The sequence below is a fragment of the Rhinopithecus roxellana genome, chromosome 6 (assembly GCF_007565055.1).
Source record: "Rhinopithecus roxellana isolate Shanxi Qingling chromosome 6, ASM756505v1, whole genome shotgun sequence".
Classification (NCBI taxonomy): domain Eukaryota; kingdom Metazoa; phylum Chordata; class Mammalia; order Primates; family Cercopithecidae; genus Rhinopithecus; species Rhinopithecus roxellana.
In genome coordinates, this window is record NC_044554.1 from 138,433,924 (window position 1) to 138,447,940 (window position 14,017).

Sequence of the window (14,017 nt, forward strand, 5' to 3'; positions counted from 1 at the left end):
ACCCATCTTCAATACTATCTTTTCCATGATATGTGCCCATTCTTCCTGGTTGAAAGTAAACTCACATATTCAAACATTTCCACAGGACTTTAGGTTGTGGAGACCAAGCTTCTTGGCCTTCAGAATGAAGACCCAACTTCCCAATGAGGTACAGAAGCTTATATACCATCTTGAGATTATAGAAAGAATGGGGGCTTGGATGCTGGCAAAACAGCTTATGGGAGGTAGGAGAAGACAAATTCTATTGAGAGGCAATATAATTACTAGAGAGAATTATTAGATTGGGGAACAGAAATTCACTTGTCAACAGTTCTCTTAGGAATTTAATGATCCTTGGAGACAGTTATTATCTTAAAAAAGGGTCTGTTCAAGTGTGATTACATTTTTAGTCTTCTTTCCTATAAGGAATAATATAACAAGGAAGGAACAAGAACATTATTCTCTTTGGTGAGCCCTTATGTGGATAAGGGGAAAATCTCTTCTAGTACTTGTTGATCTCTAATAGTTTTTAATTTAACTATCTCATTATACTAGGGAGCCATGCTTTGGAATGAAATTATTTTGATTTTCTTCAGTGTATACCCTTGCTATAGCTCTTATCCTTTTCTACACTGGATTATTGTTATCCTGATTTGACTAAGTTTGTTGAAGACAGGTTTATTCATGAATCATTTTCTATCCACTTACTATTAACATCTCATTTTAGAATTAATTGTGTGTATGAGTCCATTTTCACATTGCTATAAAGAACTACCTTGAGACTGGTTAATTTATAAAGAAAAGAGGCTTAATTGGCTCATGGTTCCCAAGGCTGTACGGGAAACATGGCTGGGAGGCCTCAGGAAACTTACAATCATGGCAGAAGGCGAAGAGGAAGCAAACATATCTTCACATGGTGACAGAACGAAGCGGGAGGTACTATACACTTTCAAACAACCAGGTCTCGTGAGAACTCTATCATGAAACACCACTAAGGGGATGGTGCTAAACCATTAGAAACTACTTCCATGATCCAATCACCTCCCACAAGGTCCCTCCCTGAACACTGAAGATTACAATTTGACATGAGATTTGGGTGGAGACACAGAGCCAAACCATATCACCATGACATTTTGTACACGTGACATTTTGACACGCTAGTCATTTCAAGAACCATTATATTTTTAGCCATAAAAAATAATTTGGATTTGCCTATGTCCAGCAACTTGAACATCAAAGTAAAATAACTATTGTACATATGGTAGCATTGAGGTATTCAATATATATCCCAGTTGTGATAAAATATTTCCTTAATGTACACTGAAACATAAAATACAATAGCAAGTAGAAATTTAAAATAAATTAAGGTTTAGAAGACTCCTTGTATTAATGGTATATTGGATTAGACTTTGTATATTAGACTTTTGAACCACAATGGAAAGCTCACTTAAGTTTTGTCTTGTTCTCCATAGGCAACCAAAATATATTATTTATAGAGTGATAGATACGTTGATATTCAAATACATATGACATACTTTAATTTTTTTCTTAATCTTTCCTCATCATCTGTCAAGAAAAAAGTTTCTAGTTAAGCGTGCTGTTTTTCATCAGTACCTGAGGACTCAGAATGGAAACAAAAATTCTACCTGACTTATAACTTTAAAATGACCCAATTATATAATCATTTCATAATTTTAAAATGCCCCTCAAATGCTAATTATGAAGTAATGAAAAAGTAGTTTATTATTGACCGTCATAAATCAGTTATTTCTTCCTTAGAATTAGTAAATTATATTAAAATTACTTGATTTATCCTTTGTCTTCCACATTATCACCTGCCTCACCTGGTCAACTCCTCCACTTCCATTAGGTACAAACGATCACGTAAGCACGCACACACACACACACACACAAACTCAATACGACAAAGGTCGAGTTATAGTTTTCTTTTTTTTTTTTTTTTTTTGAGATGGAGTCTCACTCTGTGGCTAGGCTGGAGTGCAGTGGCACAATTTTGGCTCACTGCGACCTCAGCCTCCTGGGTTCAAACAATTCTCCTGCCTCAGCCTCCTGAGTAGCTGAGACCACAGGCACACATCACCATCCCCAGCTAATTTTTGTATTTTTAGTAGATACGGGGTTTCACCATGTTGGCCAGGATGGTCTCAATCTCTTGACCTCATGATCCGCCCACCTCAGCCTCCCAGAGTGCTGGGATTACAGGCATGAGCCATCACGCCTTGCCAAGTTACAGTTTTCTAAGTGTATGTTCCAGTACTAGCCCACTGCTTTATAACATGTTTGTGGAATTTGTCTTTAAATAAGTGAATTAAAAAATAAAATAGGTTTAAGAGAAATGTAATAAAACTTTCTCTTCCCATTATTTTCCCTAGAATCTTAGGCCATGATCTTTCTAAGTTGTCTTAACGAAATTACTCAGTGGGTAGTCCCTTGCAAAAAGAACTAATATGTTGTTTATTTGTTTTGTATATATCCATAGAGTTCATTTAAAGATATCTAAAATTGTTAGGAATCCTTTAAAAAATTGGGGGTGGTTGGTATTTGACGCAATATTTCTACTCTGTATCATTTCATTAGATATTAAAATATTTTGTCTTAATTAAAACATCCCAAAGTGCTATGATACAAATTCTCTTTTGAGCAAAAACTAAATTTCTCTCATTAACTATGCAGATGGTTTATATTAGATAATTTGAAATTAGTTGTCTAATTTCTTTGTTTTTTTCTTTTTTTTTTTTGAGATGGATTTTCTCTCTTGTTGCCCAGGCTGGAGTGCAGTGGCACAATCTCAGCTCACTGCAACCTCTGCTTCCCAGGTTCAAGCGATTCTCCTGCCTCAATCTCCCAAGTAGTTGGGATTACAGGCGTGAGCCACCACGCCCAGTTTTATTCTGTTTTTCACAAGGCGGGAGCACTTGCAATTATATATGGTTGTTCTAAACAATCATTTGAACAGTGATTGTTATATATCAGGCACATATGAACCCTTGGTAGTAACAGTTATTTTGCTTTATCTAGACAGATAAATGTATAAGGAATACATTTTATGAAATTAAAAGGAAATTTCTGCCCATTCCCAACTCATGGTGATAAAATGATTTTTTTCACTTCTTGTTAAAGGGGAATAGTGTGATAGTGCTAATCATATGCACTCTGATATTTCTGCCTTCACCCCTACCACAGGATAACCAACAGTAATAAAACAAACAAATATTGGATAAAAACAAACAAAAAAAAACGTTTAAACCAGAAATGCTTAAAACAGAAAAAATCTGGCTGAAATGTGAGTTAAACATTGATGGTTTGAAGGTAGAGAAAAGTTATTTTTCTCAAAATTATAATTAGTTTCTGCCTTAGAAGTTGTACAAGTCTGAATATTCCCTTGGGGCCTCCTGCTCTTAGGATTTAGAAACCACCCCCCTTTATTAATTTTTTTTTTTTTTTTTTTGAGATAGAGTCTCCCTTTGTCACCCAGGCTGGAATGCAGTGGTACGATCTCAGTTCATTCAAACCCCACCTCCTGGGTTGAAGTGATTCTCCTGCCTCAGCCTCCCTGAGTAGCTGGGACTACAGGCTCGTGCTACCACGCCCAGCTAATTGTTTTTTGTATTTTTGGTAGAGAAGAGGTTACACCATATTGGTCAGGCTGGTCTTGAACTCTTGACCTCAGGTCATCCGCCTGCCTTGGCCTCCCAAAGTGCTGGGATTACAGGTGTGAGCAACCACACTTGGCCTAGGAAACCCCTTGAATGGGACCATTAGGTATAAAAACATAACAAGTACCCGACTATTGGTTTTACTAATAATGACGTAACTGTTAATGCAGATATTTATTTTACATTGAAAAGCTAGGCATTCTATTGTGTACTATTGCATTCAAAGTGGTTTCTCCAGGATTCATGCCTATTTAAGAATAAATAGGTATATGTCATTTGTATTTTCTCTGTATGAACATTTGCCTTCAAAACTAACACATTTTTTGACCAGACATGGTGGCTCATGCCTGTAATCCCAGCACTTTGGGAGGCCGAGGTGGGCAGATCACCTGATGTCAGGAGTTCGAGACCAGCCTGGCCAACATGGTGAAACCCCATCTCTACTAAAAACACAAAAATTAGCTGAGCATGGTGGCACACACATATAATACTGGCTACTCAGGAGGCTGAGGCAGGAGAATCACTTGAACCCAGGAGGCAGAGGTTCCAGTGAGCCAAGATTATGCCATTGCACTCCAACCTGGGCAACAAGAGTGAAATTCCATCTCACAAAACAAAACAAACAAACAAAAACAAACAAACAAAAAAAAACTATGCTTTTTTTGTGGAGGTCTGATTCTTGTTTGAGTAGTTATTCTTAGGATAATAAGCATTCATTCAATAAATCCACTGAATTCTTACTGTGTGCCACACACACACATTACTGTAAATATGGGGGATAAGGTAGCACACAAAATTGACATTATCCTTGCTTCCTGGAACTTACAACAGGAAATAAGAGGGGGGACAGTTATAGAAGCAACACAATAGACAGATATGAATCATGTCAGGTAGTAACAAGTGCAAAGAAGAAAAACAAAAGCAGAGTAAGGAATAGAGAGTTCTGGTGGAAAGGAGGGTTCAAGGCAGATACCTTAAATAAGGTGTTCAGGGAAGGCCTCTCTGAGGAGGTGATATTGAAGCCTCAGAAAGAGCTTACTCTCAGAAACACAGAGACTACATGAGAGGCTCTGGAATCTGATGGGCAGCAGAGACAGAGCAGTGGTGGTGGTAAGAAGTGGTCAGGTTTGAATATATGTGTCAACAGGACTTGCTGAGGGGTCATGTGTGATGTATGAGGATGTAGATATATTGGGTTCTAATGAATAAGATAAATATTGAGTGAAAAGAACAGGTTTTAGGGGCTGAGATGCTTACCTGCCATTCATTTGTAGAGTTCAAGAAAGATGTCTATGTTGAGAAAAATTTGGTAGAATACAGATTGTTTAAATCCCTGGTATTGGATGAAATTACGTAAGGAAAAAGTATAAAGACCTAAGGAGCCTTGGAGTACTCCAACAAGAGGCCATGGAAACTTGTGACAGAGAGGATTAAAATGTTCGTGGAAGAAGACAGAAATGTACAAAAGTGTGCACAGATCTGGATTGTAGAAATAAAATATAACATACAATATTAGTTAAAGCTGGAAAGAATTAGGACTCATTTGTTCTGATGTGGCCCCTATTGAGGCCCTGTTGGACTGGATGATCTGTCAATCATCCCAGTGTAACCAAGTTGTTCAGCTTCAAAATGCATATTGAAACTTTTTTCCTTTCTTGCTTTTAGCCTTAAAACATACTTTAAAACTCTGTCTCTGGGCCCTTCCCGCCAGACACTTATCTAATTATGTGCTTACTTAGAAGTTGCAGGGGCTAAAGTTTTTTGTTGTTGTTTGTTTTGAGACAGTCTCACTCTGTTGCCCAGGCTGGAGTGCAGTGGCATGGTCTCAACTCACTGCAGCCTCCACCTCCAGAGTTCAAGGGATTCTGCTGCCTGAGCCTCTTGAGTAGCTGGAATTGTAGGTGCCCACCACCTCACCTGGCTAATTTTTGTATTTTTATTAGAGGCGGGGGTTTCACCATGTTGGCCAGGCTAGTCTCGAACTCCTGACCTCAAATGATCTGTCCGCCTTGGCCTCCCAAAGTGCTGGGATTACAGGTGTGAGCCACCAGCCCCAGCCCCAGGGCCTAATCTTAAGACAAACTAGACACAAAGACCCAGTTGTGAAATTCCAGAGATCACCTCAAGGTGGTTAATCTACAACCTGGCCATTTTTGAGACTCTGATGCCAACCTGCACTCCAGATAGGCCATGACTCAAGACAGCCACCAGAACAAGACACATAGACCTTGTACCCAGCACCACTCCCACATGCCTCCATTCCAAGTTCCCCTTTTAAAACTCCTTTCCCCAGACTAAAGCTAGAGATGGTTCCTTTGAGGCCTGAGCCCAGCCATTCCTCCATCTGTCAGCATATGAAAAAAAGCTGCTTTCCTTTTACATCTCACTTCTTATGCTTTGACTTCTGAGGCCCAGTGGTAAAAAGGCATCATGCCACAATACACAAGACTCACTTTCTAGGTCCCTATTTCTTAACTTTGGATCTGCCTCTTGTAGTGTGGCATGATGCCTTTTTACCACAGGGCTTCTTGGCAGTTGGACCTGCACTCAGGTATGGAGAGGCATGTGAAGGCTTTTCCAGAGGAAGGGGCAAACTGTCCTGTGACTTGGAACTGGGTGGAGCTAGGCCTTGAAGCTGTCCATAAAAGAAGTTCAGGAGGAGGGTTTAGACTTGTGGACTCTGAAAACTCTTATCTAGGACCCATTTCAAGTGAATTTTGGGTTGTATTTCCCTTCTGACATCCTCTTTTTAAAGTTTTGTCAAAAATTGTACCCTGGCTCTATGCTGCCATGGATCAAAATGAATTAACCTAAATGTAACTCCCTAGAATACAGTTATTAAGAGAAGAGACTTGGAGCCAGACACAGGAAACAAACTCCTGCTCCACTGCTTTTTAGCTGAAAAATCAGTTAGGAGGTAAATTAGTATAGGTGAGAGGTCACAAAAACCAGATGCAAGTAGCGGAAATAGGAACGGAAAAACATGAACTAAAGGGAGCTTGATAGCTAATCATAAGTGGGATATAGGAGAATTTTTTAAATGGCCCTGAAATTTCCACTTGGGACTACTGAATAAATTGCCGTCAACCAAAACAGGAACTAAAAGAGGAAGGCCATGTGTTTAGCTAGGATGCTAATAAAGTGATACAGGGGAATCCAAGTTTATATCCCTCTCAATAATTCTCTAAAAAATTCTCTATTATTCTCATCATAAATATGCATGGAAACAACTAAAGTGAGGTATCCTAAATATATACATCTATATTATCTATACACATACACACACATACACATGCTGTGACAAAGGTAAGGAAAGACACTATTTCAGTATGTGCATGCTTAACTTATGTATATCATAAAAAATCAGGCTATGGAAGAGAAGAAGAATGCCACATGCATCTGATTTTCAATTTTTATTTTCATAGACTCAGGGGGTATAAGTGCAGTTGTGTTACATGGATATATCGTGTAGTGGTGAAGTCTGGGCATTTAATGTACCCATCACCCAAATAGTGTACACCGTACCCAACAGGTAGTATTTCATCCCTCACCCTTCTCTCACCCTTTCACCTTTTGAAGTCACCAATGTCTGTGATTCTACTCTATATGTCTATGTGTATCCATTGTTTAGCTTCTACTTAAAAGTGAGAACATAGGCATCAGATTTGATATGGGTCCTGATATTTAATTCAAAAAGAGAATCAAAAGTAAATTACTCAGTTGTAGTTATTTAAAAGGAGAAAACGTACCCATTTCTTATGATTAGTATTTCTTCTAAGTGTCTAATCATTAATTGAAATACTTACTTAAAATACAGATCACTGGCTCCTCTCCTGATGATTCTGGTTTGGGGGGTCTGAAACAGGAGGAACCAGGAATCTATACATTTACAAGCATTAACAGGTGATTCTTTCTCATCATTAGCCAAGTTTGGAAAACCATAATTAAAGCCAAGGTTCCCAGAAGCCCTAGTGCCTCGGTAATTTTTTAATGGTACCTCAGGCCAAAATAAATGCCCACCCTTTCTATTTATGAAATTGATAGATCCAAATTTGATATTTGTAGTTGTTAATATGGTCCAACAGATGTCACTGTGTTTCCCTCAAAAAGTTAAACTATCCCACAGAACCCCTAGGAATTCCGAGGCACCCCAGGGCACTGAAGCACTGTTTACAAGCTACAGCCTAAAGGGATTTTTTTCTGGCATAGAATATAAGTAAAATCTCTGAATGGGTCTTCTATAAGATCATGAAACAAAGTGAACTTTGTGTTCCACAAATTCCATTGCTTTTAGTATCATTTGTTGCTGTTTTCATATGGTGTATATATATATGTGTGTGTATATATATAGAACAGGCATACCAAACATTTTTCTACAGAAACAGAGAGCACATTTATTTTGTATGTGTGTGTTGGGGGGTGGACATAGATTATCTTGATTGCATATTCTTTTCTTATCCATTCTCTTGCAGCCCTTTAAACACTGTAAAAACCATTCTTACCTCCTGAATTTGACCTACAGGCTGCAGTTTGCCAACAACTACTGTAGTTTTAAAACCTAGAGTATAACATGAAAGTGCAATTCACTGCGGGTGATTCTGCAAGATTGCAGGCCCTCAGTGCTTTTGTTTTCCTTTTTCCCCTTTTTGCTCCAGGGAAGACTATGCAAGGAATACTGGAAGGGCCTACTGATTTCAAAACTACTGTAAACAGAGGGTGGCCATAGAATTTTCTTGCTCTAAATTGACTTAAGGAGGATCTGCAAGTTATTCCAGTTTAATAAAGAATCCCTGTTGAATTTCCAAGAAAAGGAAATAGGGTATTGCACTAAGCCCTTTATCAATTATTTGCTGATTATGTGAATGGCTAATGAGATTTCACAATTATAACTAATCAGGCAATCCTTAGTTTATAATAGATTAATGTTTATAGAATGTGCCATTTGATGTTTCTAGGTTTTATTCCCAAAATTAGTGTGGCTGTCTTGAAATTATGCATTGTGCTTAGAACTTAGGTTTTTACGTTGCTTTTTTCTGTTCTGTTTTTTTTTTTGAGACGAAGTTTCGCTCGTGTTGCACAGGCTGGAGTGCAATGGCGCGATCTCAGGTCACTGCAACCTCCGCCTCCTGGGTTCAAGTGATTCTCCTGCTTCAGCCTCCTGAGGAGCTGTGATTACAGGCGCCTGCCACCACGCCCGGCTAATTTTTTGTATTTTTCGTGGAGGTGGGGTCTCCCCACGTTGGCCAGCCTGTTTCCGACTTTAAGAATCCAGTATTACAAGTATGCACGTTCCTGTGCTAGTCATAAAAGAAATAAATACCACTGGCAATAGTGGTCTTGAGAAAAACTATGATATTTCTTGAGGAAATTCCAATCCATATTTAAAAAGAAAAAAAGTACAATTTTTAAAAAGTGTACCATATAGGTTCTTCCAAGTTACAATCTTACAGTCTTCACCAAAAAGATGTTTTGTCGACTAAAGCTTTCCTACAACTTTAAGTCATTACTTCTTTTGCAGGTTGTCATAAGAACCCTGAAATTACCGCTGAAAACATTTTATAAATTTATTTATCCATAGAGACTCCAATATTCCACAAGGGCAGGGACAGCGTGTTTTGCTCACCATTTTATCCCCAAGCACACAGAATTGTTTCTACAGCCTATTAGGTGTTCAATAAATATTTGTGAACTTATTGATCAAAGACAAAACTACATTTAGTCAGAATCATCCAGTGAAAAGCATTTTGCATTTGATGACTAGTAGACTTAGATGAACAGTTCCAGGACCACCGCTAATTTTCCTTGAGTCATTAGAAACATCCCTTCAGGGCTGCGGAGGAAAAATCCAATCTGGCCGCTGCCCCACAGCCCCTTTCCGTTCCGCGCGTTTGCCTCCCCGTTCTGATGAAGGAGGAAATGGAGGCGGAAGAGCAGCAGCGATTTTCTTAGCCATTTTCTTACCAACAGAGGCCAAAGGAAGCAGCAGGGCACTACACTGCGGGTTGTCTTTGCGAGGAAGTGGCACTGGGCAGAGATGCAGTTCAGCAAACTTATCATTGCAGCAATTTTGGAGCTGACTTTTCGACAATGCAAGATCTAGAAATGTGTGCAAGACATGCGAAAAGAACCACCATTAACACTGAAGATGTGAAGCTCTTAGCCAGAAGGAGTAATTCACTGCTAAAATACATCACAGACAAAAGTGAAGAGCTTGCTCAGATTAACCTAGAACGAAAGGCACAGAAGACAAAGAAGAGGATGCAAACAAAAATGCAAGGGAGCCAGCAGAGGCTGGAGTACAGGAAAGTTAAGAATTAAACTCTCCCGCTGCTTGGAAAATGCAGCTTTCTGCAGGTAGAGCCACCTAGTATGTATATGGCCACAAAGGGAATTTTGAAGGGATAAATAGAGATTTTAAAAAAAGGCTAGATGGCTTTTTGTGTTGTATTTTCCAAGTCGTTAACTGCAAACGCTGGTTTTAAAGAGAACTGGACACTCAAGCAAAATACTCTTACTCCCATGTCTCACTACAGCACATGCAAATGGTGTAGTTGAATGGTATATCGGAAATTATTGCAATTAAAATTGTGTGAGCAATTTGAAAGAAAAAGAAAAAAAGAAACATCTCTTTCATCTTTCAGAGTGTATTTCCTTATGTGTCAAACTGGAATATTTCTATCTGTCGCCAGCTCCCAGGGATGCTGCTGGAACCACGTGAGAGAGCGCGTTCACTTGCTCTACAAAAAGCGAAGGAAGGCGGTTAGCAGCCCAGCCAACCCAGGCCGCTTAAGGCCAACTACTTGGGGACCTCCACGTCACCTCGATATATACGGGACCACCCGTAACCCGTGAACTACGGAATCCCTAACCTCGCATCACTTGGCGGCTGCCCCGCAGATGCCCTAGGCGCCCCGAGAAAGGCGGTGCGGGGGGGACCCGTTCCAGGCTGGCGGGCAGCCACAGACAGGGCTACCAGTAGCAACCGCTCAGGGGTGAGGCCGGAAGTCCCATCCGACCTCGCGGGCAGCCAGCGATAGGCCCATTCGAACTCGACCTTGTTTTGGCGTTGCTAGGAGACGCGGCTCCTGCGCGCACCCAACAGGCCGGCGCCCGGGAGGCGCGCGGGAGGGGGCGGGGACTGTCGCGTGGAGCCGCTGGGCGAGCACCGTTAGGGCAGCCTGGCGCGCGGCGCCCGCCAGGCGCCCAGTCCTCCGCCGTCTCCCACGCCTCCCGGGTGCCAGGGAACAGGTATCGGCGCGCCTCCCCAGCGGCTGGGAGAAACGCTGAGTGAAGAGGAGGAAGGACGGTTAGTCAGGTGAGCTGCGGCTGGGTGGGCGGCCGCGGCGGCCACGCCCTGTCGAGGGAGAAGAGCCGATTGTGTGCGGAGGGGCAGGGTGAAGGAATCCCGCTCCGGGGAGGGTGGGCTTACCCTAGCGGGCGCGCCAGGTCTAATCTCTAGCACCTCAGGGGCCCGCGCGGTCACAGCCGGCACCCGTGGGCCTGCGGACAAAGGGTTAACGCGTTGGCGGTGACTGCGGGCCCCGGATGTGAGAGCCTCAGCTTGGCGCCCTGGCTGCGCTGCAGGTGCGCCGGGCCTAACGGAGCCGGCAGCCTGGCGGCGACCTGACCGCCCGAGGCTCCCCTTCACCTGCAGCGGCTGCTTGGCTCCCTCCGAGAACGCCGCCTTTTCTAACTTAAGGGCAACAGGTGGTGCCGGTGGACCGAGAGAGAGCCCAGCTCCGCCGTACTGGGAGCGGCAATTACCCTCACCAATTACGGAGCGGGGGCGGGAGTTGCATGGCTACCCTGATGCGGGTGACCAATGGGATTTGGGATCATGGGTGGACCGGGAGGAGTGGGCGTGGTCGGAGTCTGAGTCCTAAGGTTTCTAGTGCGATAACTGCCAGAGCTGCTTGGAGAGCTAAGCTGGAAAGACGTGGGGGTGGTTATCCCTGCGTGGAAACGCTTGCCAATGCTTTCTCATTTGGACCCAGACTCCAGATCGGGAGGTGAGAACGTTGTTATTTTGGAAGGGGTAGGAGGTAATAGTGATCTTGGGTATGCTGTTAGGCATGTGGAATTAGATTCCCAAGATAGGACTATCTGCTTATGAGTTTTCTGCCAAATAGGCACTTTGTGGTTATGGCCACTTAGACCACATATTGTTAACTAGGTTCTTTCCAGAATGAGGTCTTTGAGGTTTGGGGGCCCAGGAGAAAAACGTACATATTACTGCATTTTAAGTAAACCAGATAATTTCATCACTGTTATTCCATCATTTGTTTTGAATTGTGTGTGTTTTCATGTACGTTTTATATCTCATCTGGTTTAGCGAAGCAAGTTGTAGGAAGTTCTTCGTGTTGTTTATTTTAGCAAAGTAGAGAAAACCTGTTTTAATGTATTATTTCAGGAGAATAACTTATTATTTCTTCCCTCTCCCAGCAGTCTTATAGCTGAATCAGCTACCAAGAGAAGTTCTAAAGCAAGAAGAGAAAAGCACTTCAATTTGGGACATTTATTTGCACCTGGAAATGGGGAATGGGCTATCAGACCAGACTTCTATCCTGTCCAGCCTGCCTTCATTTCAATCCTTCCACATTGTTATTCTGGGTTTGGACTGTGCTGGAAAGACAACTGTCTTATACAGGCTGCAGTTCAATGAATTTGTAAATACCGTACCTACCAAAGGATTTAACACTGAGAAAATTAAGGTAACCTTGGGAAATTCTAAAACAGTCACGTTTCACTTCTGGGATGTAGGTGGTCAGGAGAAGTTAAGGCCACTGTGGAAGTCATATACTAGATGCACAGATGGCATTGTATTTGTTGTGGACTCTGTTGATGTCGAAAGGATGGAGGAAGCCAAAACTGAACTTCACAAAATAACTAGGATATCAGAAAATCAAGGAGTCCCTGTACTTATAGTTGCTAACAAACAAGACTTGAGGAACTCATTGTCTCTTTCAGAAATTGAGAAATTGTTAGCAATGGGTGAACTGAGCTCATCAACTCCTTGGCATTTGCAGCCTACCTGTGCAATCATAGGAGATGGCCTAAAGGAAGGACTTGAGAAACTACATGATATGATCATTAAAAGAAGAAAAATGTTGCGGCAACAGAAAAAGAAAAGATGAATATCAATACCTATTATATCTGTGTGGAGTAGGTTTTCTCTGGTCTGATTTTGACAAATAGAAGAGTGTCTACAACCTGGTTTGCCTGTCTGCCCTCCTGGATGCTATTAAAGCTTTGTTTTGTTGAACAATCAGATGCCCAACTCCGTTGCCTTGTGGAAGATGAGTAAATGCAGTGCTTCTTAAAGTGGTCTCTTCTCCCTACCCCACAAATCTTTTGGTACTAGCATTTGGGGAAGCCAAGCAAGGATAGGAAATTGACCAGAACACAGTTGTGGAAATTTGGCCTGAAGTTAGTGAAATAAAACTTTCAAGAGTGTCTGCCTAGTGTTTTGTGCTTATATCTTTTTGCAGGGGAAGCCTTTGCAAGAAAACTGCATACAAGGCTTTGTAATGATCCAGTGCTAATCGATGGAAATGTTAAGGTAGATTAACATATATGCAGTTATATTGATCACATTGGTCCAACCAGTCCTTTTTTGAAGTAAGGAACAAGGAGTATTTTTTAAGTTTTGGCCAAATGATTTTTGATGCTTTCTGGAATCAAGTAATTTAATGGTATAGCTTAATTCTAGACAATGTTTAAGTTGGTCTACCTTTAATAAAAATAAGATATTTGGGGTGTATTCAAGTGCATGGATTAGTTTTCCTGACAAAGCATGTTTTGGTGTGTAGTCTTACTTTTTAGAAATAGCTATGCATCGTTCTACACAGGTTTAAAACAACTTTTTGGGGGATTTAGGACTATTATAGAAATAGTTTGTTGTCAGAAGCACTTTCTCTTGAAGAACCTAAAATAGTTGACTCATTCATAGTAAATATGGGCATGTAAACTAATAAATATGCACTGGATACATATATGGATTTATGAAGAAGGAAATTAATGATTTAGTCAAGAGGATGTAATTAAAATATGTGGTTTCTAAAATATTCCAGTTATGAGATATTTGTTTTATTAATATTTGCTGGCTGAAAACAAATGTGGTTTTTATATATTTTTGTAGTGTGTTGGGAAGAGCAAAAGCTTTATAAATATACCTGATGCGCTGTAGAATGAAAATGTAAAAGATGCGCTGTAGAATGAAAATGTAAAAGATACCCTGTATGTGTTCTGAGCTTTAATTTTTTGTTTACAAATTGAACAGTATTACATGGGCTGTCCAGTCCTGATTATAGGGAGGAAGAAATGGTAACAGTATGGCAGATAAGAATTACAATTATAGAAAA

The 14,017-nt window shown here is 41.0% G+C and overlaps 1 protein-coding gene and 1 pseudogene across 4 annotated transcripts; both read left to right on the forward strand.

Annotated features, from left to right (window-relative positions):
• The first annotated feature begins 9,560 nt into the window (after positions 1 to 9,560).
• On the forward strand, positions 9,561 to 9,967 carry LOC104676705 (annotated as a pseudogene).
• Positions 9,968 to 10,761: 794 nt separating this feature from the next.
• Positions 10,762 to 13,109, forward strand: ARL4A (ADP ribosylation factor like GTPase 4A). 4 transcript variants are annotated; one of them, XM_010381587.2, is made up of 2 exons: positions 10,762 to 10,971; positions 12,099 to 13,109. In XM_010381587.2, the coding sequence occupies exon 2, from the start codon at positions 12,188 to 12,190 to the stop codon at positions 12,788 to 12,790; it is 603 nt and encodes a 200-aa protein (XP_010379889.1). In that variant the 5' UTR covers positions 10,762 to 10,971; positions 12,099 to 12,187; the 3' UTR covers positions 12,791 to 13,109. The 4 variants fall into 4 exon arrangements, with proteins under 4 accessions (XP_010379889.1, XP_030789095.1, XP_010379888.1 ...); XM_030933235.1 differs by having other exon boundaries at positions 12,102 to 13,109; XM_010381586.2 differs by lacking the exon at positions 10,762 to 10,971 and adding an exon at positions 11,532 to 11,665.
• Positions 13,110 to 14,017: the final 908 nt, after the last annotated feature.